Source organism: Pezoporus flaviventris, unplaced genomic scaffold (genome assembly GCF_033815535.1).
Source record: "Pezoporus flaviventris isolate CSIRO_AGI_PZ_B2104156 unplaced genomic scaffold, CSIRO_AGI_Pfla_v1 ptg000020l, whole genome shotgun sequence".
Taxonomy (NCBI): domain Eukaryota; kingdom Metazoa; phylum Chordata; class Aves; order Psittaciformes; family Psittacidae; genus Pezoporus; species Pezoporus flaviventris.
In genome coordinates, this window is record NW_026892568.1 from 2,709,217 (window position 1) to 2,733,994 (window position 24,778).

A 24,778-nucleotide genomic window follows, 5' to 3' on the forward strand; every position below is an offset into this window, starting at 1 on the left:
GGCCGCGCCGGGCAGTGCCATGAGCTGCGGGTAAGGTAAGCGAGGCAGGGCGGGCCCCGCCGCGCCGCCTTGGCCCGCTCCGGCCAGCGCCCGCGCTCCGTGCCGCACCCGGCGGGGCGGGAAGCGCTGCTGCAGCAGCGCCCGGCGTGAGGCGCGGGAGCCTTGCGGGCTCCGCGGCGCTGGCGGCAGGAGAGAAGGAACGGGTGTGTGGCGGCGAAGGGAAGCGGGCCGGGCCGGGCCGGGCTGGGCCTAGGGCGGCCGGGGCGCCCCGGGGGGCGGCTGGTCCGGTAGGGTCTGATGGCGGCCGTGAGGGGCCGGCGGGCGCTGCTGTCGGTCCGGCCGCGGGGACCCGGGCGGGTTGTGGTGCGGCGGGGCCGCCGGCGGTGCGGAGCCGTGCCCGGGCCGGGGCTGGCGCGGCTGGGTGCGGGGTTGTTCTTACTCTGTGTAAGGTCCGGCGGGATGGAGTTACTTCCCCCTGCCATCAGGGTAACTGAGCTGGAGGGCTGGCTGAGGGGGTATGCGGTCTGGCAGGAGCGCTGCTGGAGTAGAAGCGATGCCTTAAACACAAGCAGCGGGAGCAGCGATAACGTTTATTCTCGGTGGAACCGGGGAGAGGATTTCCAATTCGCTTTCTGTATCTGCTTAGGTGTCAGCTCTTCAGCGTCTGTTTCCCTTCATGCTCAGTATCGTTTGTAATTTACCTCTGTTGCAGTTCAATATCTAAACGCCTTTAACGTGTTTCTTCAGCATGTGCTAAACTTCCTTCTAAACGTGTGTGCTCAGCTTCTTGATCATCTCTGTTTGTCAGCAGATATCTGACGAAACTCCTGCCCGTAATTTAGAGGAGTTAAGTGTACAGCTGAGTTTAAGTTAAACTTTCATGTTGTAACTTTCGTGTGTGTAACTTTCATGTTGTAACTCCAAGATAGATCTGTATAAGACTTCAGTGCTCTAAGATTATCTTCTGTTAAGATGCTTTGTCATACTCCTCTGTCTTCACACAACTCTTTCAAGATGATCTTGCCTGCATAACTGAGAAAACAAGGCAGGCTCGCAGTCTCGGGTGTATTCTGTTTACAAGAAGGTGTAGTCTTTTTTTTCCTTTAATTTTAAAATAACTTCATATTCCTAAACTGAATAAAATTTAGGCACCATTTCAATATTCTCTTAATTGAAAATGTGTTAAATTAGAGGTAAAAGCACTTTAACTTAAGCAAAAGAAAGTAAGCTAATGTGTTTGATGTTAGAATAGACTTTTAAAGACTGACATCATGTTTTTTTATGATATATGAGCAGCTACTGTTCTGATTGACTTCAAAGCTGATCTAGCAAGCTGCTCTGATGTGGGTGACATATTAATAAGACTCCAGGTAGGTGCTGAGGTTTGAGGCAGCATTTCTAAGGCAGGGCAGGGAAAGGTGCTTGAGCAAAAGACCAAGAAGGTAGTTTTGTATTCGAAGATGTGTTATACTGGACTCTCCCAGCATATGGTATCCTCTGTGAATTGTGTGGGTAAGCCAAGTACTTATCTAGTGAACTTTACTTTGATCCTTGCAAGGAACTTCCTTAAATGACCTCTATTGCTTTTATTTCAGAAAAGAAAGTAAGTTAATGAAATCCAAAGTAAAAACTTGAAGCACATGGCTCAGTAAAGCACATATGGTAATCACATACTTCTTTTTGCATGAGAAGAACACTTAGTAGTTTGAAATCTTAGTAGCAAATGCTTAGTTGTTTCTAACTAAAGAACTTCTAATACAACTGTTTTACAAAGTAAAGAATGAGGAGCAGGACAGCTAGAGAATGTATAATGCCAGCAATTTCCTTGTTGTGTAAAACAAAGCAGTGGGAGATAGGGAAATTTACCTGGTAAATAAAAGGTTAATGTAGCTGAAATTTAAAATGATGTAGCTAGAGTACCGAAGGTATGTTCTAACAGCTTCTTAGTTGATAGATTTGGGGATTGTGCTGCTCTTGCCTTGCCATTTGTCCAGTGCAAACTGGACCAAATCCATTAGATGAAATCGGAAAGTTTCTCTTGTAGCATGTCAGAAAGGCTGCCAGCCTTATGTTGTGTGAGTGTGCAGGTGACCAGTTGCAAGCATGGCAGTGAACATAGGTAAGGGTATGTTTCATGTGCTGTTCTTCCCCTGTCCTGTTCTGAGCTTCAGCTTGTTATAGCCCACAAAATGAGTAGATTGTGGTGCTGGGCGCACAGAGTGTAGCTGATACGTGCCCAGAAGCTAAAGAGAAATTAAGGCTGTTTATTAGGATAAATTGTAGGTTTCAAAAGAGTGAAGAGCGTGGTAATTAAATTCTGGCCTTAAACACAATCTTGGACCTTGAAAACGTCCCTCCAACCTCTGGATTTTTATTCTTGTCCTTTGGTAAGCTAGAAACTGTGGTATCAGATGTCCATAGTAAGTAGTAGTGTTAATTGTGTGCTCTAAAGCACTTCACAGTATCACAGTATGCTAGAGATTGGAAGGGACCTCAAAAGATCATCTAGTCCAATCCTCCTGCCGGAGCAGGAACACCTAGATAATGTTACACAAGAATGTGTCCAGGCAACTTACCCTTGAATGAAGGCATCATATTCTAGAAGCCTTTGCTGCCCTAAATGAAACAATCAGATGACAATGTATGTTGGAAAATAAGAGTGTAGTGTAGGCTTAGAGATTAGAGAAATAAAGATAAGCATTAGTACTGTGAGTCTTTGTGAGTGTGTACTTGGTATTAGAAGAGATTTAATGTATCCAAAGTAGAAATCAACTCTGGAAATGCATAAGGTTGCCACATGTACCCAATAAAGGGGAAGATGAATGACTTTTCTTACTGTAGCTAATGTAAAGCAGACACTGGAAAGGATGTGCTGTAATTTCAAGGGGGAGGATGGTAGAACAGTGAAATAATGAGAGAACTTAGCCTGTGTGTCAGGACTGATGAAGAATGCAGCACTTGAGGGGCAAATGAGCAAGTTAAGTAAGGCAGTGTTGGCTTTGTGCCTGCTGGGTCATGAGAGACCTGTTCAGGGAAAAGCCTTCATACAGAGTTGTCTAAGCTGTGATAGGCTGCCTCGCGTTGATGGCCCAAGATCTCTGATGCTCAGAGCAAGACTTGCAATACTACATACATCTGACCTTAGTCCTGATGTCCTCTCCTTGGTATAAAGCAAGAAGTTGACCCTGTGTTGAGCAAGATGTTGGACCAGACTAGCTCCAAAGGTCTCCTTCAACCTAAACCTACATTGTGATTCCACAACGGTTACAGAGGAGAAATGACAAGTGTAACAGTAACTCCTGAGCTGCTTGTAGGGCAATGTAGTTGTCAGATTTTGAAATTCCAGATAATAAGCAAATAAATTGGTTAATGTATTTTAAATTTTCACTTATGTTTCTGGGAAAAACAACCTATCTGCACTGGCACGTGACATCTAGAAACCCTATTCATGGAACACTTGTTGTTTTCCAAGGTGGTGTACAATGATGGGAAAATATGTTCTCTTCTCTAAAGTGCTTGTATTTCAGGAGACAACAGATAACTAAATTAAGCAAACAGTGAGACAATACAAGCAGGCAGTGATTTCAGTACATTACTAGTATGATTATTAAGCTTTTTTTAAGGCATTGTGACAAAGGAGATACTTAAAAGAGAATTTGACAGAGAGCAGTTTAGTAGCTTTATTGATTTTTATTAGACTAGATTCCTACAGTCTAATTCTATTGTCCACTACTTTTCATGTCCAGAAAAACCTTTTATTCCAAGTCCCCTTTTGATTATTAGTGGTTCTCAGCTATTTTAACGTCTTCCTGAATTTTACTAAGTCAATTTAATGTGAAGGCTTGCTCTCACTGAGCAGTCTCTTCTTTCTTGCCCTGTGACAACATGTGCAGCTCTTATGGCTATAGAATCATAGAATAGTTAGCATTGGAAAGGACCTTAAGATCATCAAATTCCAACCCCCCTGCCATGGGCAGGGACACCTCACACTAAACATCATCCAAGGCCTTCCAGCTATAGCTCATAGCTTTGTGTAGCTCACCAGTCTTGTTAAGAAAATGCAGTTTGCAGTTTTAGAAGTAAATTACCACATTCACAATGTGATGTAGTGCAGAAGAAGTCTTCATATGAAAAACGTAGTACTATGTGAACTAATTCTGTTGAAGTATGTTGTTTGTAAAGTAGCATTTACTTTCATTACATATGTGTGGGACCTTGACATAGGTGTTTATCTCCAGTTATCTGCTCAAGCACCCCGCCTGTGGATTTGCAGAAACCAGTTAATCAGCTCTTCAAGAGGAATATGTATTCTGTAAAGAAATATCTTATATGGGCTTTTAGATTTTATTTTTAGCAGTGTACTTTGAAGACAGAAAATGCTGCGTGTTCAGTGTACCAGATAAGTGCTTTAATTACCTCAGTTCCGTCTTCATCTCCCTTTTGTTTTCTGATAGGGAATTGTCAGTTAGTATGCTGTGTAAAGTCCTTTCATGCTGGAGTTTACGGGAATAAATTGCTCAGTGTGGTGGGAGAAAGGACTGCAGGAAAGTGATGGAGCAAGCAGAGTGGTGCATGTTCATAGTTCTTGAGTCATCCTGATGTGAAGGCTTCGACATCTTGCACTATTTATTCCTAGTGCAAGACTAGGTCAGTGTGCTGAGAAGTAAGCAAGGAACTGCATATACTGTGGACGTAAGCATTAGTGTTGAGGGAAGGAAGGGATATGAAGGAGAGATAGGAGGAGAAATGCGATTGCTTAACTAGGGTAGGCGGGAGGCTTTTGTAATTGTTATTTTTTAAAGAGATTCTCTGGAAAACTCTGCTGAGACTCAGCTGGTGGGAAACAATGCACAAGCTGCAGGTCTGCCAGGCATTTTCATGCTTGGGATCTTCTCACTGATGTTTCTTGGTGTCTCAGATATGCTGTTTCCTGTCTGGGTGTTGTATTATTTGGAAATTGGTAAGATTTGTAACACAGAGACAGTTGTCAAAATATTTCCTATTGTTGCCTCACTAGTTCTAAGTGTTTTCTTTTGTTGCTCTGTCTCTATTGTGCAGGTCTGTAGGGAAGGCAGCATCTTCATTAGGCTTCCTGGAAAAGGACATGGAATACAAAGACAGGCTTGTGTTTGCAAAGTCTCTTTCTTGTTGCAGACTGGAATGGAAACAGAAAATGTGAAGATTTGCTGAAAGATTGGGAACTGTTTTTCTAAATTGAGCTGAGTAACACCATCATGGGTACCTTGAGGAAGAGCAGCATTTAGCAGCTATGAAGCAAAGGCAAAACTGCAAAATACAGTGGTGTCTGTCCCTCAGACATCTCACTCTAGTGTAAGAGCAAGATTTAAGACCTCCAGAGGCACCATGGTAAATAGTGAAAGCTTTAGGATTATTAGTTAGTATTCCCCATTCTGACTTTATTCCTCCAGTGCATATCATTATGGTATGTGTAAAGCTGTTGTTGATTGCTGGTTTAAAAACCAAGAAGTGTACTACTTGTCTCGTTATTGTAGAGGAAATGGTTGAGATCCACAAAATAAAGAGTTTGTGAGATTTTTTTTTGTACTACGGGTGGTTGAATTCAGCTTGTTTTCTGGATGTGTGGGACAGAATCCCGAATACCATGTCATAAAAATGTATGAGCTATTTTTGTCAGAATTGTGAATTATCTGTTCTTAGACAGCTTAAATTTTTAAGCTTCTGTTAACACGGCAAGCGCAGAAGTTTGAAGGCAGAAGGTTAATAGTTACTGCCCAAGACCCTGTTAACAGCCTGAGCCAACAAAACGTGAAGATTGCATGTTGGTTAGGAGCTTCACCCAGCAGCCTTAGCCTCTGTGCGTCTCTCCAGGCAGGAGCACTGGGAGGGCTGAGGTGTAACCACCTGCAGAGTTAGTATGGTTTTCTTCAGAAGAACTGGAAGTGAATGGAGTTGCTTGGATCTGGGACCAGCTTTGCATATTGTAGGTCCAAAAGTACCTACCTTGCTTGGCAAATGAAATTTTAAGGCTTTTAAAGTGATATTCAGGTTCTTTCACACAAGTCCTTTATCGGAGTAATTTTGCACTGGAGGCTGCCACGTGCTAACTTTGTTTCATGAGTTTTGAGCAAATCCCCTCTCTTTGGCAAGTAGTGTAAGACTTCCAATCAGACCAGTTCTGTAGTGCAGTATTTGCCTGCATCACCATTTAATGGGGTCCTTGATGACAATATCTGTGTAAAATAGAAGGTGAATTACTCGAATAAGGCATCGGAGTTGCTTAAAAACTTCCTGTTGTGTTAGCCAAGACCAGTCCTGCACCCATTGGAAATCCTGGGAGATAGGAAGCAGAGGAGCAAGTTTTCACAACAGAGTGGCTGAAATATCTGCAGTGTTCAGTCATCCATGCAGGTATTTTTCTTCCTTCTTCAGAGTTCCGAGGTGTCAGGTTATTTACCAATCATCTTTATTCTCTGGGTACTCAGAGCTCTTGTCTCTGAAGCTGATTGTTGGCGTCTTTGGAGAGACATGAGAACATAATGGCAAAAAAGGGTTTATTCTCTGATCTTGCCTGACTTTCCTTCCTGCTTTTCAAAATTCCTAGCTTATTGTTTTTCTCTCCTGTTTAACTTGATCCTTTATGATCAGCAAGGTGTGTTATTCTGCTGTGCAAAGTCCTAATCGATACATAGTGCAGCAGTTAAGTTGGTGTTCTAAAAGACGAGACAACTGATGGACAAAAGATAAGAGAAGATCAATAAGACCTAGTAAATAGCAGTGTTTTCCCATAAAGGCCAGGAGAGTAGTGCAAATGAATTGTCATATGAACTGGGCTTTAATAGTCATTATCTTATGTCTCTGTGGTTTATAAACTGTTATGCTCTCTGACCCTACTGGTGTTGGGTGACAGGAACATTGCAGAAGAATGTCCCTTAGTGCTGATGAACATATGGCACGTCATGGACCACTTACCCTATCAGTACAGAATTGTTATCCTGAAGCTGTGAGGAGATGGAATGGTCAAGCTTAAAAAAGGATCTTTTAAAAGAGAGTGAAAATTCAGGAATTGGAATGCTCTTCTAAAGGCTCTGCTTGAGTCTGAAAAATTGCTATATTGGGTTTTAGTAGCTTATGCAGAGGTCTGAGAGCTGTAAGACTCTAGGTCTTACCCTGAATTTCATGTGTTTTGTTTAAATTAACTTCAGTTGTAAAACAGACCTGCAAAAATGTAAGCACAAACCAAGCCACTATATCCTTTGATCCTGGTAATGTCAAACCAGGTGACAGGACTGAAACCTGTCATGAGCTGCAATGAAGTTCTGATCTGAAATCAAATAGAGAGCTGCAGAAATAATTTTGTTTCACTGGAAGTCAGGATTAAGCCTGAGGAAATAAAAATGTCTGGTTTATGAGTTCAGACAGGCTCAAAGAATAAGGCTTCTTTGTCAGGCAGGGAGATAGTCATGCTCACACACTTGTGATTGGAAATACTGCTTAACATGTGATGCTGAAAGCAGACAGTGGAAGTTGTCTAAGTTTGGAGCTGTCTGTCTCTTGGCTTCTAGCTGCAGTGTGTTGCGTTACCTTCTCTGAAACTCCGGGGCACAGAGAACCTGCCTGCACGGAGCTCTGCCAGGTTTCCGAGAACATCCTCTGGCTGAGGCCAGGAATGGTAATCTCACAATAGCTGAGTATTGCAGAGCATTCCCACCTCCCACCTCTTGTTCCTCTCTCCCTGCCCCAAAGTGGCCAATGCTCTGGGTGCCTTCCAAACTGGGTATTTCCATTCTGCTTGCTTAATACATATCTATCATTTCTGTTGCCTGGAGGGACTTCACTTTCGTTCCGAATACTCTTGTGTAATGTTTAGTGTTGCACACATAAATAAATGTACTTTGGTGGTAAATGAAAGTGATCCATATGTTTATTCTCTTGTTTGTAGCTGCTGTGAAGTTTGATAAGGCTTATCTTTGTAAGACTTTCTCAGTAGTAGTTCTTTTTGTCTAATCACTTTCACACGTCTTCCTTTTCAACTTGAGTTTGAAGTATTAAACATATGAACTGGGAGAAGAGAAGGGGGAGATAGCCCTGAATGTCTGTCAGCTCAGAAATGTACCAGTTAATAAAGGCTTTGCCAGGTCTTTAATGAACCTTCTGAGCAAATACGTGACAACATTACAAAAGTATTTTTATGAGGGGTTGGGGGAGAAATAATTGCTGTTATTCTATTTATATGTTATTCTTGTGAATAACAAGAGATGTGGATAGAGAAGGGACCAGCTGTGGATGCAAACTGTCTCCTGCTTTGTAATTCCAGTTATTATTCCCTTTATAATAACAGGCTGGGTTTTCCAGGATGTCTTAACACTGTCTAGAGGTTACAGGCAAGCTGAAGGTCTGTGCCTAACAGCCCTAGAAAACTCTCGAGTGTCTGAAAAGATGAATTTGGAGGCGTGTTGTATTTAAGAACATAAATATTTGGGTGTGTGCATCTCCACTTCTTTTGTCATGCGGCTGTGAGGTGTGGATGGGTAACTGGTTTTGATTATTGAACAGGTTTTATGAACCCTTGCTTTTCTAATGGGTTGGGACAACTTTTCCATTCCGTTTTTATTGGCCAGGTCTTACCGATTCTAGCTAGATATTTATTATTCTTTCTATCAAGCTAAGGCTTCACAATTAAAATGGTAACAAGTCACTGTGCTGCGCCACGAGTGGTGTTTCAGTACTTTACTTTCTCAGGATCTCTTTTAAAAATTCTGTTTCTTGCATCCAGATGCCCAATGGTGTATTCAGCAATGAAAATTCTATGGGTTCACTGTCCTGCAAACTTCTTTCTAGTCACAAAACAGATACGGTGTGAACAGTGGCTTTTCAGGCCTCCTCCTCCACTACCCCAAGCCAGATAAATGCTGTGTGATCCGTTCAGATCTCGCACTGTTAAAGAATCCTTGTCTGTTATGATCAGAGTTCTGACTCCTTCATGTTGCTCAGGAGAAATCTGAGAGGTTGTAGAGGCTGTTCCATGGTGTAACAGAGGAATGTGTCTCGCAGTGTGGTGGTGAACGTGAGATGATGAGATTTCCATCCCAGGTCTAGTTTTCCACATGTACTGGAGGTTTTTTTTTTATAGTTTCCCCGAAGGTGAACCAATCTTGTCTCTAAAGCCTTCATTACAGGTATCACGGCACAGAGAGCTCCTCAGGGATGTGTGCAGCTTCCTCACACTTCAGTCATCACTGTTTTGTCACCTTGGAAGACAGCTGTAGCTGCCACCCATGCTTGGCTTCTCTGACTTGACCTCTCTGCAATTAAAAGCCTTGCTGAAACAGTCACACCCCTGATGTGTGGTGATGGATGAGGAAGTGCTCACAAGCGTAGTGTATGTAACTCAGGGCTTGTGTAGCTGCTTGATTGTTTGATAAACAAATGCGTGGTGGATTTATTAATCATGTGTATAAGAACATTGCCATATGCCTGAAATGAGAATTGCCTGTGTACTGCTGTAATTGAACAAGGCAGGATATGGCTCAAAGATGCCTATTTCCCGTTGCCCTTTTGAATCCATCTGGTGGCTTTTGCTGTTCTTTTATCTCCCAGCAAATCAAGACCTGAAAATTGATGACCTAAAATTTATTTCCTTGAAGCTACTCTAATGACACTTCTCTTTCTGTGCATGTGTGTGCACGAAACGTAACCCACATACAGTGGAGTGCATTTGTTCTTGCGTGTTTTATCGAGTAGTTGAGGCTATAGATATTATTTCTGCCTATATCAGTAGAAACTTTTACAGCGCTGAAGGCATTTGCTGGACAAACATAAACCTGATAATACCTGGTTATTGAATAGCAAATATCACAGGATGAGAAAGAAAAGATGTTAACCCTCTTTTACAGGGAAGTAACTGCAAAGAATGACAGTAGAGAGATTGCATGGATACTACTTGAATTTAAAGTAGAACTGGGGTTCTTAATTAACTTGAAAACAAATTTAAGTTCTTTTCTTCATATTTGGGGTTGGACTAAGTGGCCTTTGGGGTGTCCCTTCCAATCAGAATTATTCTATGATTCTGTTGTGCTATGAATTCAACAGGCAGCTGGGGAATTGGGGTATGTATTGCCACAAGGCACCACTTTATGACCTTCTAATTTCCGGCCTGTGGAGTTTGTCATATGAAATTCCTGGAGACAACTGCATTGATCAACATTTGCAAAAGGGAGATGTGTCTTACAGCTCCATGTGTAGCTGCTCAGAGTTTAGTATGTGCATCTCTGAAATAAACAGGCCCGGAGGAATGACTTCATTTACAGATGTTGCCCCATCTTACTCTTCTACCTGAGATCTACTTTCCACTAAGATAAGGTCTGTATGTCTGTGTCTGCATGCTGTGAGTGTAAATTATACCATATAGGAACAAGTAATTGCTCTCTGAGCAGAGAGAATGAGTAATTCTGGTGCTCTGTGTTGCTTCGTGCATTATTGATCTTTGGGAACTAGTTCTCACCAGAGGCAGTGAGAACACTTTTGAAGGAGTGCTGAGAAGTTCAGAAAACTGTTCGGTAACTTAAGCCTTTGAGAGGTACTTTTTGCTTTACATTTTCTTTTACATCTGTGGCCTGATTCATGCAGTGAAAGACCATGTTGGGGTAGATCCATGCTGCTGCAAACAAAGAGAGGGGAGCACTGTTTGCATTCTTCCCAATCTTGCTTATGTTTTTGGACGTATTCGCATGACAGATTACCTTTCTAAGCATGTTAACAGTACCCACCTTGTGAGAGAGAAAAACAGCCTAAGAGGGATTCTCTCATTGCTCAGGGCTGTTTACAGAAGGGCTTTAAGATGTGTAAGGACCCCGCTTTGTCATCACAGTATACTGATTTTCTTTTTCCTTATGAGAAATACGGTGTTTCTATCTACTTCTATGTGAAATGATTCTGCTAATTCACATTGCCAGCAAAGTTGTTTTTCTTTTGTGTATCGACCTGCCATAGTTTCTTAGCAATTAGGACTGAAAAATATGTTGTGGGAGGTGCTCATCATTTTCTGACTCAGTTGGTTTCAATAGGAGTCAAGCCTGTAAAGCAGCTGCTAAGGTCAGGCAATCTGTAATTGACCTATCATATGTTGTAATTAAAATGTATCACAGCTGCTAGAAGTAGGAGTTGCCTCTGTTGCTCTCAGGGGAAAAAGAGAACAAGCTACACACCAAAAAAACCTCCAACCCAAAAGAAAACCCCCAAACCACCAGAAGGGTTTAATGCATTAAACTAATTCATTAACTATTGCTGCCTTCCGTGTCTAATGCAAGGGATGGAGAGGAATGCAAATCGAGCTAGTGGCTTTGATTTTTTTAGTAGACCTCTTTCATGTTCTGGATAACAGAGTGCAGGGAAGATTCTTGCCAACATCTGTCAGTTAATAAGTTTACACCTTGAAACACTGAGTTATAAATACTACGTGGAAAAAATAAGAAACCCCATATTTAAATGAGAACACACATGTGGATGCTTTTTGTCACGTATTTCTACTAATTTTGCCTTAATACTTTGTGGATTTTGTAAAATATTTCTATGTACAGTAATAGAATGACTGGGAATTTTATGGTTTTTTTTGTGTTTTTTTTTCTGTTTTTCATAGTCCAGTATTTTTTAATCGTTAAATGCTTAAACCACTCTAATGCAAAATTAGTCTTTGAGATATTATACTGAATTGTATATGACAGTTGCGAGGCTTGAGAAGCTTTTTGACAAGCTGAGAAAACCCCAAGGCCCCTTATGTATTGATAGTTGGGAAGCTGGGAAAGGCTGGGGTGTCTGTCAAAATGTTTTTGATTGAGCCTCACTTCATATCTTTGCTCATTGGGGTTTGACAGTGTTTGTATGGTGGGGTTTTTGTTCGTTGGATTGGTTTGCTTTTTAATAAGTAAAACCGTTGTCTTTAGCATGGGGAGAATTGTCAGGGACCAGCTTGGTTCCATTTCACTCTTGGGTAAAATTTCAGTATCTTGAATGTTCTTCTGTCCTCATTACTCTGCTGCATCCTCCAGCTGGGAAGCTCCAATGCTGCTGAACTTCTGCATTTTAGTTTCTAGGTATTTCAGTTGAACAAAAATCTGACTGAAATGAGATGAATGTTGCCGTAAGCAGAGAGAGATGTCTGGTACTTGTCAGCTGAGAGTTTGGCATTTTGTTTTCCTGCTATCCTTAGGACACGCTTCTTCAGAATTGACTTTATGTTTTGTTAACCTTCAATGGGTCCTTCTATGAATTAGAAGGAATTGAAAGGAATTTAAAGCATAGAAGCTGCTGTTAGTAGTTTATGATCTCTGCATGCTTCTCGCATGGTTATATGATTCTTCAGATGCTGCAACTTGGCTCTTTGTTGTTGTTTTAAGAAGTTAATGATTCTGGATGATCTTACTTGCTCAAAGGGCTGTGTGAACACTGCTTTGACTCACCTCACTGAAAAGTAACATTTTTCTCATCCTCCAAATAATACTGAAACTCAAAATAACATGGCTTGTTATTTTGATGCGCATTTGAATTGTGGGGGGGAAATGAGCCTGTGGCGCAATTCCAGCAAGCCATTTTTCATTCAGGATTTAAGGCAGCTTATTGTACTTAATTTTGGAAACGTGCTTCTCTGTGAATGAGTCCAAATTTCACCTCAAGATTTTACAGTGACCTGTAATTTAATCAGTGATGTGGGCAGCATTTTCAGCTATGGCCTAATCTGCAGAGGTTTTAGATAATCTGGCATCAGATTAATGAGAAGTTGCTTCTTTTTTCATTTCCACTGAGATAAGAGGGAGTTCCAATGCTGCAAAGTTTTATATTCTACCTCACCATTTACCCTCTCAATAGGATGTAACTTTTTATGCATAAGCTTTTGATTTCTGTAATAATAAAGCAACTTTTGTCAAGATGCAGGATTTTTGCAGCACCAGCAAATTCTGATTTAGTCTCTCCTCCCTTTTGGAAGAGAACAAATGCAGCAGTTAAGTATTTATTGCTCAAGACCAGTGGTTTTTTAACTCTCTTTTGACTTACAGGGTGACCTAAGAGAGTGCTTCAGCCAGGTAATGCAGCAGCTTTAGAAAAGTGGAAAAAGCTGGCTTTAGACTGTGACAAAGTTTGCCTCTGTGTGTGTATGCTCTGGTTTTAATGTGTTTATTTCTAAATCCCTTGCTGCAGGAGTTTCAGATCTAGGTCTGGAAACCTTTGTTTTTCTGGAGCTTTCTATTCTCACTCATGACCAAATTAGTTTTTTGGGTAATTTTGGTGCCAGCAGCTAGTTACCTGGAAAAATAAGTATTGAATGTATTTTCAAGAGACAGCAATATGTGATACAGGAAATTACTAAATCTCCCAAATCCATGATGGAGGCAGAGAGGGGGGATTTGGTGGTTGTTTTGTTCTTACTTTGTTTTGTTCTGTTGTGGGAATCGGGGAAGTAGTGAACAGTCCCTTTGAAGTGTTTAATGCTGAGTGTTTTGGAAGGAAAAGATGCTACCTGCTGCTTGCAGTTATGAATAATAAACAAGAATAAATAGGTCAGAGGAGGAGAAGAATAGAGAAGTATAATGTGCTAGAATTTCTGTTTTCGTTGTGCAAATGGGAGTAAATATTCTTTAATGAATCTCTTCAAAGAGCAGAGGAATGTTATGCATCATTTTGTGAAGGTAGCCTTCAGGTTACAGGCCACAGGGATGAGGAGCGTGTCCTGCAACTGCGATTCGTTCCCTTTGCAGAAACTCTTGTTTCTGTTTGTGTGTATGTTCTTGTTTTTAAAGGAGTAAATGTCACAATATGTAGCAAAATGAAGTGGCTCTTCTCTACCCAATGTTTGCTGTTCTTCCATGAGTTATTGCATGTTTTGTTTTAAGCTTTGATTTAACTTCTTGTATTTTTTTCTCTGAAGGGAATGTTCAATTTCTCACAAATACTGCTTCACTTCAGGCTTCAGAACAGCACGAAATAGGAAGAAGTTAAGTTTTTCTGAGTTTCTGGACATCCTTTGCTTCGCTTTTTGTGGTTGTCAGAATCAATCTGTAGTGTAGCTTTATGAAGTTTTTGGTGGAAGTGATGTGTCGTGGAAGGAAAAGAGAAAAGAATACTAATGAATCTTTTATCAGCAAAGGCAGAGAAACTAATGTGGTAGCTGACCTTTCTTAGGTCTGTGGGGAAAATACTAATGTAGAATAGACTCGCTTAGCTAATGTTAAACAATTTGTATTTGGTTGTTTTTGAAGCACTGTAAATACAAGCTTGTATTGAGGATGTGCTTAGCAACGCCTGTCTTTGAAAGAAAAGAATTGCAGTAACTTTGAAGATTCCTTATTTGCCATTGCAATTTTATTTGACCTTTCTTTCTTAGACTTCACTAAACAACCCCCCTTATTTGCCTCTGATAGGTTCATAGTTTTCATTAAAAGTATAGTCTTATTGGCAGCACTTTGAAATCTTGCTTAGGATCTTCCGTTTAAGTACCCCTACGCATCCCTGAACAGTGGTTATTTAACTGGATTGGTCTTGCCTTAAAAGCATTTGCAAAACAAAAAATAATTTATTGATTTTTAATGAGGTTCAGAAAAGTCCTGGTGAAGGTATTTTAGCCCTGCACCAGCTTAGTTGTGATAACGTGGTTGACCTCTGTTTGAGGTATATGCTGTTGGATATCTGTGTGTGTTTTATAGTCCATAATGGGTGGCATCATCTAATTTGGCTGTGATCCCAGTGTTGACTTCTGTTGAGCACACTGGACTAAATTCTCTTAACAGTACTCGACATAGAAGATTTCATTTCTGTGCTTAGATTTAAAACAGGTTTTATTCAGTTTTTTTCCTCTTTTTCCCTCCTCTGTATCTCAAGTCCAGTTGTGTGAACTTGAAAGGTGAAGCAAAACTTCCATCTTACTCCTTTTGGAAAGTGAGTTTTAAAGTATTGTCTTCAGGCTGGGTAACTAGATCTCTGACACAAAGCTTTCACAGGGCTATTGTGTGATGATACCAATGCTTCCTATGTAGTTCATTTAAAAGTAATGACTAGTGGATGTAAAAGGAATAATGGATGTTAACCATGGAATACATTAACTCGTGCACATGTCAGGGGAATTTAATTTGTCCTAATTAGGTATTTCAATGGGATGGGAAAGGATGTTGAAATTTGGGGGTTGTATCCTTATTTTGTCTTCTACGGAATAAATCTGAATGAGATTATATTTATGTGACAGAGAATGTCCCAGCAGCTGTGATCTCTCTTCAGTGAGGTCATTCTGGGCTAAATGGGACCTGGCTTTCTTGACTACTTTTGTGGCAGAGTAGTGGTAATGGATTATGGGAGATGTAAATTTCTGATGATTTAAAATGTTGCTTAAATAAAGTCTGTATCCAGTAAGGATCACTAGTACTGTGCTTTGTTTTGAAGGCCCTGAAATGAAGACTTATAGCTCTTAGCAGAAGGAGTTTTGTCTGCTGAGACCTCTGTTACTTGTTTTAAATAAATATCAAGAATAGCAACAGTCCTGTATTTCTTGGTGTTGAAAGGAAGATACTGGCTGGGTCTCTAGCATATCAAGCAGACTCTATGTGTTCCGAGAGCAAATAGCTGTTTCAGATCACATTGGCTTGTGCAGGTTTTCCCAAAGTGGGAAGGATTTAGCATACTTCTAACGTGGTCTGAAAAGAGGGGCTGAATGCGTTAGGGTGGTCCTGTCTGTGGTAACGTAAGATCGTCTGTAGCTCTTGTCACATCATGTAGACGTTGCAAAGATGATCTAAAACCAAATATATTGCTTCTCCCTCCTACCAAATAGGGCATAGATTTAGAGTACTACACATATATCTATCTTCAGTCTGAGACTTGGAAATGACTACTGAGTAACCCAAAATAGTAAAAATGAGCCCCACCAATCTGAAAAGTACAACTACCTCTTTCCTCGTCCTGGTGGTGGCTTTGCCAAAGCAGAAGGTTCCTGTTGAAAAGGGTGACAGGACAGAAGGGTCACTGGGGAAAGCAGAAATGTAACCAGTTAGAAACGTCTTTCCATTTGAACAGTGATATCAATCCTCATGAAGTCAGGTTGTGGCATTATCAACAATCAAATCAGTGGCTTCCTGAATAGCAGTTAGGGCTTGTTCTTCTGATGCAACTGACAGGTGAAGGGGAAAGTATTACAGTGCTTTTAATAACATGTAAGACTTTTTCTGTACTTCGCAGGAAAGGAGTTTTTGTTTTGTGGAAAACATTTGTTTAGGTCTGTGTTTAGTAACAACGAGCAGGGAAACTACTCTTGACAAGTTTTGAACCTTGCTGCTGATTCTTGTGAAAGCATTTTATGGCATACCCTTTCCCCCTTGCGTAGATGTTGCATTAAGTGATAGCAGGATGACTGGAGTAGTTGGCTGCTGCAGTTTAGTTACCCAATCTGTCCTGCTCCTCCAGCTGACTGATTACGAAAAGCACTGAATTGGTCTGCTGAGTATCCCTTATTTAATTAGCAAATGTGGCTAAGTTGAACTGTGTGGATGAAATAAGGGGGGTGTATGCCACTTTGAAATGTTCTTTTAAGTTAATTCCTACTTTGGTGCTTTGTCGATTGGCTGAAGCACTTTCTAAATTGTTAATGTGAAAATGTTGGTTTCTCTATACTGTTGATAGTGTAATTGTCTAAACCAGGCACTTGAGTGCACCTTGTGTTTTCTCAGTGCTGTGAAGTAGGTGGTTTCTGGGGCTCAGCTGAGGAAGGGTGGGGTGTTTGCTGCAGGGAAAAGGAAGAGGGTTTGTCAGTACTGGAGAAGGCTGTTTATGCTGTTGGGCAGAAGGATGGAGTGCTTGGCGGTTCCTGTAAACACTCCCCATTAGTCATTCCTGGTGTAGGTAAGAGCACGTGTTCCTGTAGCAACGCTTATGGAAGGTGCCGTGGCCAAACGTGACCCAGTGCTGCCCAACACCTGGTCTCTCCCTGGGTGTCCCTGTTCATGAACGAGTGCATCATGGCATACACATGCAATACATGGTGATGCATTGTCACCTCCATAATGGCACATCCTCAGCTCCTGACCGTGCTTCCTCACTGCTCAGTGGTGAAGGGCTGGGCAAGGAATATTTGCCTGGCTTGCTGTTTCCTGTTAATAGCACTTTAAAAGCAGTGCCTGTAGGTGAGGATTAGAAACTGCTGTTATGTGGGTAATGGGGGTGCCATGCCTTAACATAAAAAGTGGAAGTTGGTTGGCAGCTTTCTCATTCCGCCCTACAGAAGTAACCAAAGTTCAAACCTTTGGGGGAAAGCAGTTGTTTTCTGAGCAGCCTCCTTCCCTTCCAGGTAAAAGTTAATGTTTTGAATCATTTGAAGCCTGAAGATCTAATTATTATTCAGGCCTGCCAGCCACATAAATAAAACTGATACCTCACGTCTTCAGAATCAGCAACACTAACAAACTAAACAGGCAGCCAGCGAAGGTGAGGACAATGTGGCTTTCAAAAGAAGGGTCCTATGTAAAGACACCTACATCTCTGCACGTATTGATGTAATCTGGAAGAGGAGTTGAGGCGTAGGAAAAAGTTGGGGAAATGAGAGAAAAAGATAGCTGGGAATCAGTAAGAAGTCAATCTGTTAGAATGATTTAAGGGGTAAAAATGCATGGTTCAAGAGCCTGAAGAAATATCTTTATCAAAACTGAACACCTAGTGGGAGAGCTGTCAGTAGTGGGAGCAGGGGAGGAATCTGGAATTTTATTGTTGTATTCACTGTGGAAAAGCTTCCCAACACCTACTTTGAAAACAAAACAAAAACCTCCCCAACCAAATCCTTTGCAACAAAAAAAGAGGAATTGTTCTCAGGAACGGATTGGAAACATGGGCCTGCCCAGAGAAGGGGGAAATCCCCTATCCTGTGGTTTGTAGGGACAAATTCTTCTCAGTAGGGTACCTGGTGTATCGAGAGGGGTTAGAGTTGTTAAAAGTTTGGAATAATCTAGAAGGCATGATATTGTTGTAATCCAAATTGATATTCAGAATGTCTGTAATGAAATATCTGCCGTTGACCGAAACACATATGCTCTGTTAAGTAAATAGCGTTATATATATTTCTCCTGTTTTTTACATACCAGTTGCTTGAAAATTTGATACAAGATGCAGCTCTGTGAAACTATGTTTGGGAGAAGCCTTGTAGCAAAACCAGCCTATAAACAGGGTTGATTTAGAAACTTTCAGCAAGATGAAAGACTAAAAATGGTTATTGCCCCAATAAAAATAGTTATTCCTGGAAACCAGTCCCCTCAACTGAAATATCACTTGGGCCAGATGTTGTGGGCTTTGGATACTCCTAGTTATCTCATAAGTCGTGGGCTGAGGATGCAAGTGCAAGCAGCTGGATTATGTTGATGTTCCACTGCTACTCTGTTGATAGTGTGGAATTACGAATGCACTTCTGTAAAACATAATTCATGGTATAGTAACATGTTTAAGGGTAGGCAGATACTGGCTTATGAAGAATTTCCTTCCTTTCTGTGTTATCTGCTTAGTCCTGATGTAAAAACTCCAAATGTTGCTTGTTCAGTGAGCAGTAAAATCTTTTTTCAGTACATTTAGTGTGTGCAAGTAAAGTTCCTCTGTTTCAGGTAATTAGCACTGCATTAGCACAACATGGCAACTGGTGTTGAAACACAAGGTAATTAACTTGTGCTAATAGTGTGCTAAAGAGCTTAACTCAACCTATGAATTTCTAGATGGAGAATAGCACATTGGAAATGTTATTAGGGGGTGGAAGGAGTAGTTAATGTTTTCCTCTTATGTTGCTGGATTATTGATACACCCTTAGTGCTGGTTAGGCAGAAGGGAAGGGGTCAGATGTTTCAAGCGGATGCCAGCAGCATCATGTGCAAGTGCAGCTCTTGTATGGGTTTTTCCTTCATTTGTGTATATAGTGTTTTAAAGGCTCATTGACCTGAAAGATAAGAGGTTTTTCTTTGTACTTTCAAATTTGGGTGTGCTAGTCTTGCAGTTTCACAACTGGCACAAAATGGTAGAGGTGCGTTATGGCTGATGGTCCAGGACTAGGGTTGGATGCATATCTAGTAGTAGTATTCTCCCTCTCCAAAATATATTTGGGTGCATTTGTCTAAAAAATAGGGAAATTTCCAGTTTCAACTGTGAAATGGAGCTGTGTTTGGAGAAAACAGATTCTCTATGCTGGTGGTTTCCCAAGTGTGCTAATCCAACAGGGAATTGAGAGACCAAGTTTCTTACCAATGATAGCTCTCACCAAGTTATATATACAGATATGACTGATTAGGAATCACACAAATGCTAGAAAAAGCGAGGAATAAACTACTCAACAATTTGGGAGCCATAAAATGGACAACTATAGTGAGTAGGAAGCTGTGGATAGATACTAGTTTCTGTTCCAGCTTTACCCAGCTACTGATGAGCCGGGTAGCAAAGACCTGCTACTTTAAAATATTTAACCCAGATCATTTTTTTGACAAGTTAAAAAAAATGTTTATATGAACAGCTCCATCAGCAAGTATGAAGGGCTACAACCTTTAGTAGGGAGACGACGACAAGCAGGTGGTACTGGCTTGCTGGATATCACAACTGTTTGTGAAGTGCACATTTCTTCACCACCACACAACCGTTCCTCTGAACTGCTCTTTAAACGTCAGCAAAGGCCTCTCATTAATTCAGCCTGACAGTTTGATTACAGCATTTTAACAGCTTCTGAAAAATAATTCAGTTACTGAAGTGGTAAACTTGCTGTCCTGGCAATGAAGATGGAGTGCTGCCTTGCAGCCGGAAAGGCAGAGCTAATCTTGTAATTCGTGATCCATCTTTGTGTATGATCCTGGGTACCTTGCTTTAAACATGAGGTATTTTCTCTCCATGTAAATATATGTTAAGCCCACTTTGATGGGCCCATAGAATGCTTGAAATAATGCGTAGTTGATGTAGAAGGCAGGTGTGTGAGTGTATCTATTGCGTAAGCGATGTGTGTGCACTGATCTGATCAGGGATTAGTATTTAAAACATAGTGTTGCTGTATCAGTGAGAGCAGTTTGTTCTATTGAAGTGTCCTTACACATTCTTACAGCAAAACTGTTCAAGAAACATGGAATCATAGAATAATTTAGGTTGGAAAAGCCCCTTATGATCGAGTCCAAGCATAAACAATGATAACACATATGATAAAATGCTTTTTAAATGTCTACTTCCTACAGTTCAGTTCAAACACGTATACAAGAGATGATACTGACCCCACACGTGAAGACTTACATCTTTCTGACTTTATTTATTTAAAAGAAATAGAAAACATTAATTATTGTGTGTAGAAGGAGCTGAGAGTTAGGAGTGAAGAATTTCAGTCTGCTGGGGTGGGATGGGGTTTCTTTGAACCTGTTCTTGCATTCAGTGATACTAAGAATGAGGTAGTTAAGCAGATGAGAAGTGGGTATTAACTAAAATATAGGTATGTTTTGTGCAATGAAATAAATCTACAGTCCGTTTCATAGTACCAGTCCATAATTTGACAAGACAGCTTTAAATCCAGTCAGATGAAGAATGTCCGGAGTGTTTTAATTTTCAACTGACTGACCTGTTGTGTATAACTCTTGTGTTTGGCTTAGCACTTGAAAATCAGGGTGTTTTGGAAGAAAGGAGAAAAAAAGGCATTTAACATAGTATTATGTTTTCTTTACAGACTGACACGTCTCTGGGACCTGCAATGACAAGTCAGAACAGTAGCCATGCAGAGAAAACTGGTGAAATGTCCTCAAAGCAGCCAACACCAAAAGTGCAGGTCCAACGATCTGTCTCCCGAGAAACCATCACTATTCATTTCTCTGCATTTGGGAAGGAGGAAGAAGAGGAGGAAGAAGAGTTTAAGGAATTTCTTGATGAGGAACTAGATGACCAAAGCATTGTAACAGCACTTGAAGCCAAGGAAGACCTCTGCTTTGAGCATACTGGCCATGAATTTTCTGGTCCAGCTACCTCGCTTAACATGGCCAACTCTGCATCACTACTGTCCTCATCGTCTGCAGTTCTGCCAACTGCAGAGACTGTAAAGCTGTTGGATTCTCCTTCCACATCCCAAGTATTCAGTGCAGTGCCACTAGTCCTGTCTCCATCACATTCATGTCATACAGTTAGCTCATCAGGTGCACCACCTGTGGAACAGAAATCCAGCCTGTCATCTTCCCCATCCTCATCCCCTTCCAGATCAGTTGTCTGCTCTAGTGGATCATCCACAGTTTCTAGTTCAAAGCCTTTTAAAGGTTTAGTCAAGTCCCTTTCAACAGATGTGGAACCAAAAGAGCCCACCCCACCGATGCGACATAGACAGCTAATGAAAACCTTAGTAAAATCTCTGTCTACAGACACTTCCAAACAGGAATCTGAAACAGTGTCTTACAGGCCACCTGACTCAAAACTGAACTTGCATCTGTTCAAACAGTTCACTCAACCTCGAGCTACAGGTGGTGATTCAAAAACTGCCCCCTCATCTCCATTAACATCTCCCTCTGACACCCGTTCCTTTTTTAAAGTACCTGAAATGGAGGCTAAAATTGAAGATACTAAAAGACGCCTTTCTGAAGTAATCTATGAGCCTTTTCAGCTGCTCAGTAAAATAATGGGTGATGAAAGTAGTAGCCACAGGCCCAAAGCCTTATCTTCAAGTGCTTCAGAACTCTCAAACCTTTCCAGTTTGAATGGCCATTTGGAAAGCAATAACAACTACAGCATTAAGGAAGAAGAATGTGATTCTGAAGGGGACTTCTATGGAAGTGACTCTAACCTGAATAAGAACGATCAGTCAAAAGTGGCTGAAGAACATGCAAAAGAGACAGAGACCAAAAGCTCTCAGTCTGCAAGCACAAAGGACATTAGTTCGAAAACGTCACTCGTACTTGAAAAATGTTCATTGTCTGCACTAGCAAGCAGAGAGGATGAGGAGTTTTGTGAACTGTATTCTGAAGACTTTTCCTTGCTAGAGGATGAAAGCAAAACTGATAAACCTGCTGAAACTTCGCTTGATCCCGAGATAACTGAGGAAAATGGTACTTTGCTCAGTAGTGAAGATGAAAATAATCCATATGAGCAACAGCCTAAAATACCAGTGAAAACTTTATACTTCTTAACGCTGTTAGTCTATGCTTACTTTATTATCCCTCTCCCTGGCTACTTAAGTGGACTTTTATTTGGAATGGCCCTTGGATTTATGATAGCTATCTGTGTGATTTGGCTTCTTACTCCACGTACTCATGAATATCTCAAATTTCATAAAAGTATGAAAAAGCAATGGAATACAGGAGCTCTAGACATCAAAGAACCTGAAATACTGAAGGTGAGGTCATAACGTTTCTTATGTGTGTGTCTCTGTGCGTTATTTTGGGTAGAAGTAGTAAACTAGATTTATTCTGAAGGTGTAAATGAGCTGAATTATCCCTGCTTATAAACAGAGTATTGTTTTAGAATTAAGCGGCTTTGGCAGGGGCACAAATGATTTAGTATCCAAGAATATGTAATACTTCAGTGTCCTTAAGGACTAGCAGAAAACCAGAATTGCTTCCAAAGTAGAAGGGCTAATTGTTTTGCTGGTGGCTTTCAAATGATCCAGGGGAACTACTGAGAGCAAGTGGTGTCAAAGTTTAGTGTGTAAAGTAACATTTGTGCTTGAAGATGTGTTTTGGGAAATGTATTTTGTTTCTGTGGTATTTTACTGTCTACGCAGTGATTAGTCTGTCTTGTCCAGTCAAAGCAGATTGAAAAGCATTGTGGTCAAGTAAAGCATAGGTAGTTGGAGAGCATATGAATTTTCCTCCAACATTACCTAATTACAGCAGGAGGAGAAATGAGCAATGAAAGGGATGTCTTCATGGGTTATGATGTCAGTGGTTGTGTGTGCTGCTATCTTAAATATTGCATTGTATAGTATGGATTACATCTCAATAAAACGAGTGCCTGAAAGCTGGGTTTGAAATCAAGCTCTCAGGTTCTCTTTTTGATATGTAAAAGAAGCATTTCAGAATGATGGTGGTACAAACTTCACATCACTTATCAGAGTTTTTATGAATGCTTTCTTGTATTTCTGTACGTATTAAATCTATCCTGAGCTTTCTGAAGGTACGTCTCCAGATGTGTAGGAACACAAAGGTTGCCTGAATTCAAATTAAGATGGTGTTGATTACATGCTGTAGAATCTGTAGTGTATTGCTAGCTAATCTCTTGTATCTTTAGGTAACCGGAAAGTTGGAGAAATGGATGTAAAAGCCATCTTATGTTGAGTTCAGGCAGCAGTTGTAGGCTTGGCCCGATTTTACCTTGGTGTTCCCTTTTTTTTGTTGAATGGTATGCGCTGTGGTCTTTGCTGTTGTGAATGCAGACCGAACACTCCTGTCTGCCCAGCTGATTTACCTGCTGCGTGCACATTCAAATCCTGACAAACTTCCAGTTCTGTCCTTCTTAACTGGGGGCTGAGACCCTGTGTATAGATTTGCCTTGATACATGAAAGCTGGTAAAGATCCTGCTATTCGTTATTGGCTAGTGGTAAACTGGCTTTTTGAGATCTTATGTGTTATTCAGGAACCTTTAAACTATATTTTAATCCTTTTATCCAGGAGATATGTTTTTGAGAATGGCTGTAGGCAAGAAATAAACTGCATGAAGAAGTCTGTATTGCTGTAGATTATTGTTTTGTATGATCTGATAAGTATTTATTTCACTCAGTAGCACACAAAGTAATTGCCATTAATATGTAAAGCCCTATAAAAGGGCTTTTTAATGCTTCAGGAATTTAAAAACGAGCTCAGTGCCCATATTGTAGTGGAACATAATGTAATATGATTTAGCAGATTGCAAGTTACTATTCCTACCTCATACAACTATTTGCTATTTGTATCTGTCAGAATGAGCACTGGACAGTTCAAATCCTCTGAAAAATGAGATAAAGGCTTAATTTATAATAACATTCACTTGAATATAAGAAAATCAGACTTGATGCTCTTGCGTAAAGATGTTATCTTCAGAACTTGTTGGTCCTGTATTTTGGCTTGGGCTACTTCCATGCCACTATGATAAATGCTATGAGTAGGATCTCTTTATGAGGCTGTAGGAGTTGGGATTCTGCCGAACTACTGTCTGGCTATTTTTGTACTAGTACGTGTGCATTCTCCCCCATGTAAATACTGTTTAAGAAGTTTGCATTTGCCTGATTTCAAGAACTAGTGGAGAATTCCCCTCAGCAATTGCTGAAATACCTGACCATTAATACTGTCTCCCCAAAATTGTTCCTTTGCAATGTGACAGACTAAACCACTGCTGGGCAGGTTAGTGTGTGCTTCTGTAGATTTCCGTGCTTAGTTCACTCAAACGTCTTTTGTTGTGGAGGAAGAACGTGCCCCAGCCAGAAGATGCATGCAGCCCCCCCTGCATCTTCAGTGTGTGTTTTCTTATCTTCTATTTCTGTAGCTTCAGTTATCTGGCTTCCTTTTCCTTTTTTTTTTTTTTTTTTTCTTCCTCTTGAATGTATTACTTTTCTAACTTCCTTATTGGCCTTCTGAGTTGTTCATTCCCTTGTGTTTTGATGGCTGATACAGAAGGTTTTAAGTAACAGCTGAAATGGAAGTGATAGATTTATCCTTTCCATTAGAAAGAACTTGCATAAGAAGACTGCTCGAGAAATGAAGCTTTTTGAGCCACAATTATACAGCAACAGGAGGCTTTTTACCAGTGTGCTGTTCCTGGAAGTCACCCAAGGGATATTGTATTTGCTAGTGGCCTCTGGCAAAAAAAAAGTAGTTT

At 40.7% G+C, this 24,778-nt stretch overlaps 1 protein-coding gene across 2 annotated transcripts in view; it reads left to right on the forward strand.

Moving 5' to 3' along the window:
* Positions 1 to 20,648: 20,648 nt before the first annotated feature.
* TEX2 (testis expressed 2) overlaps positions 20,649 to 24,778 on the forward strand; it is a 28,380-nt gene continuing 24,250 nt past the window's right edge. The window contains exon 1 of one of the 2 annotated variants that reach the window (XM_061455317.1): positions 20,649 to 22,321. In XM_061455317.1, coding sequence (XP_061311301.1) covers positions 20,660 to 22,321 — 1,662 coding nt within the window. In that variant the 5' untranslated portion in view covers positions 20,649 to 20,659. The remainder of the gene's footprint in view (positions 22,322 to 24,778) is intronic. The other variant, XM_061455315.1, reaches the window with a different exon arrangement.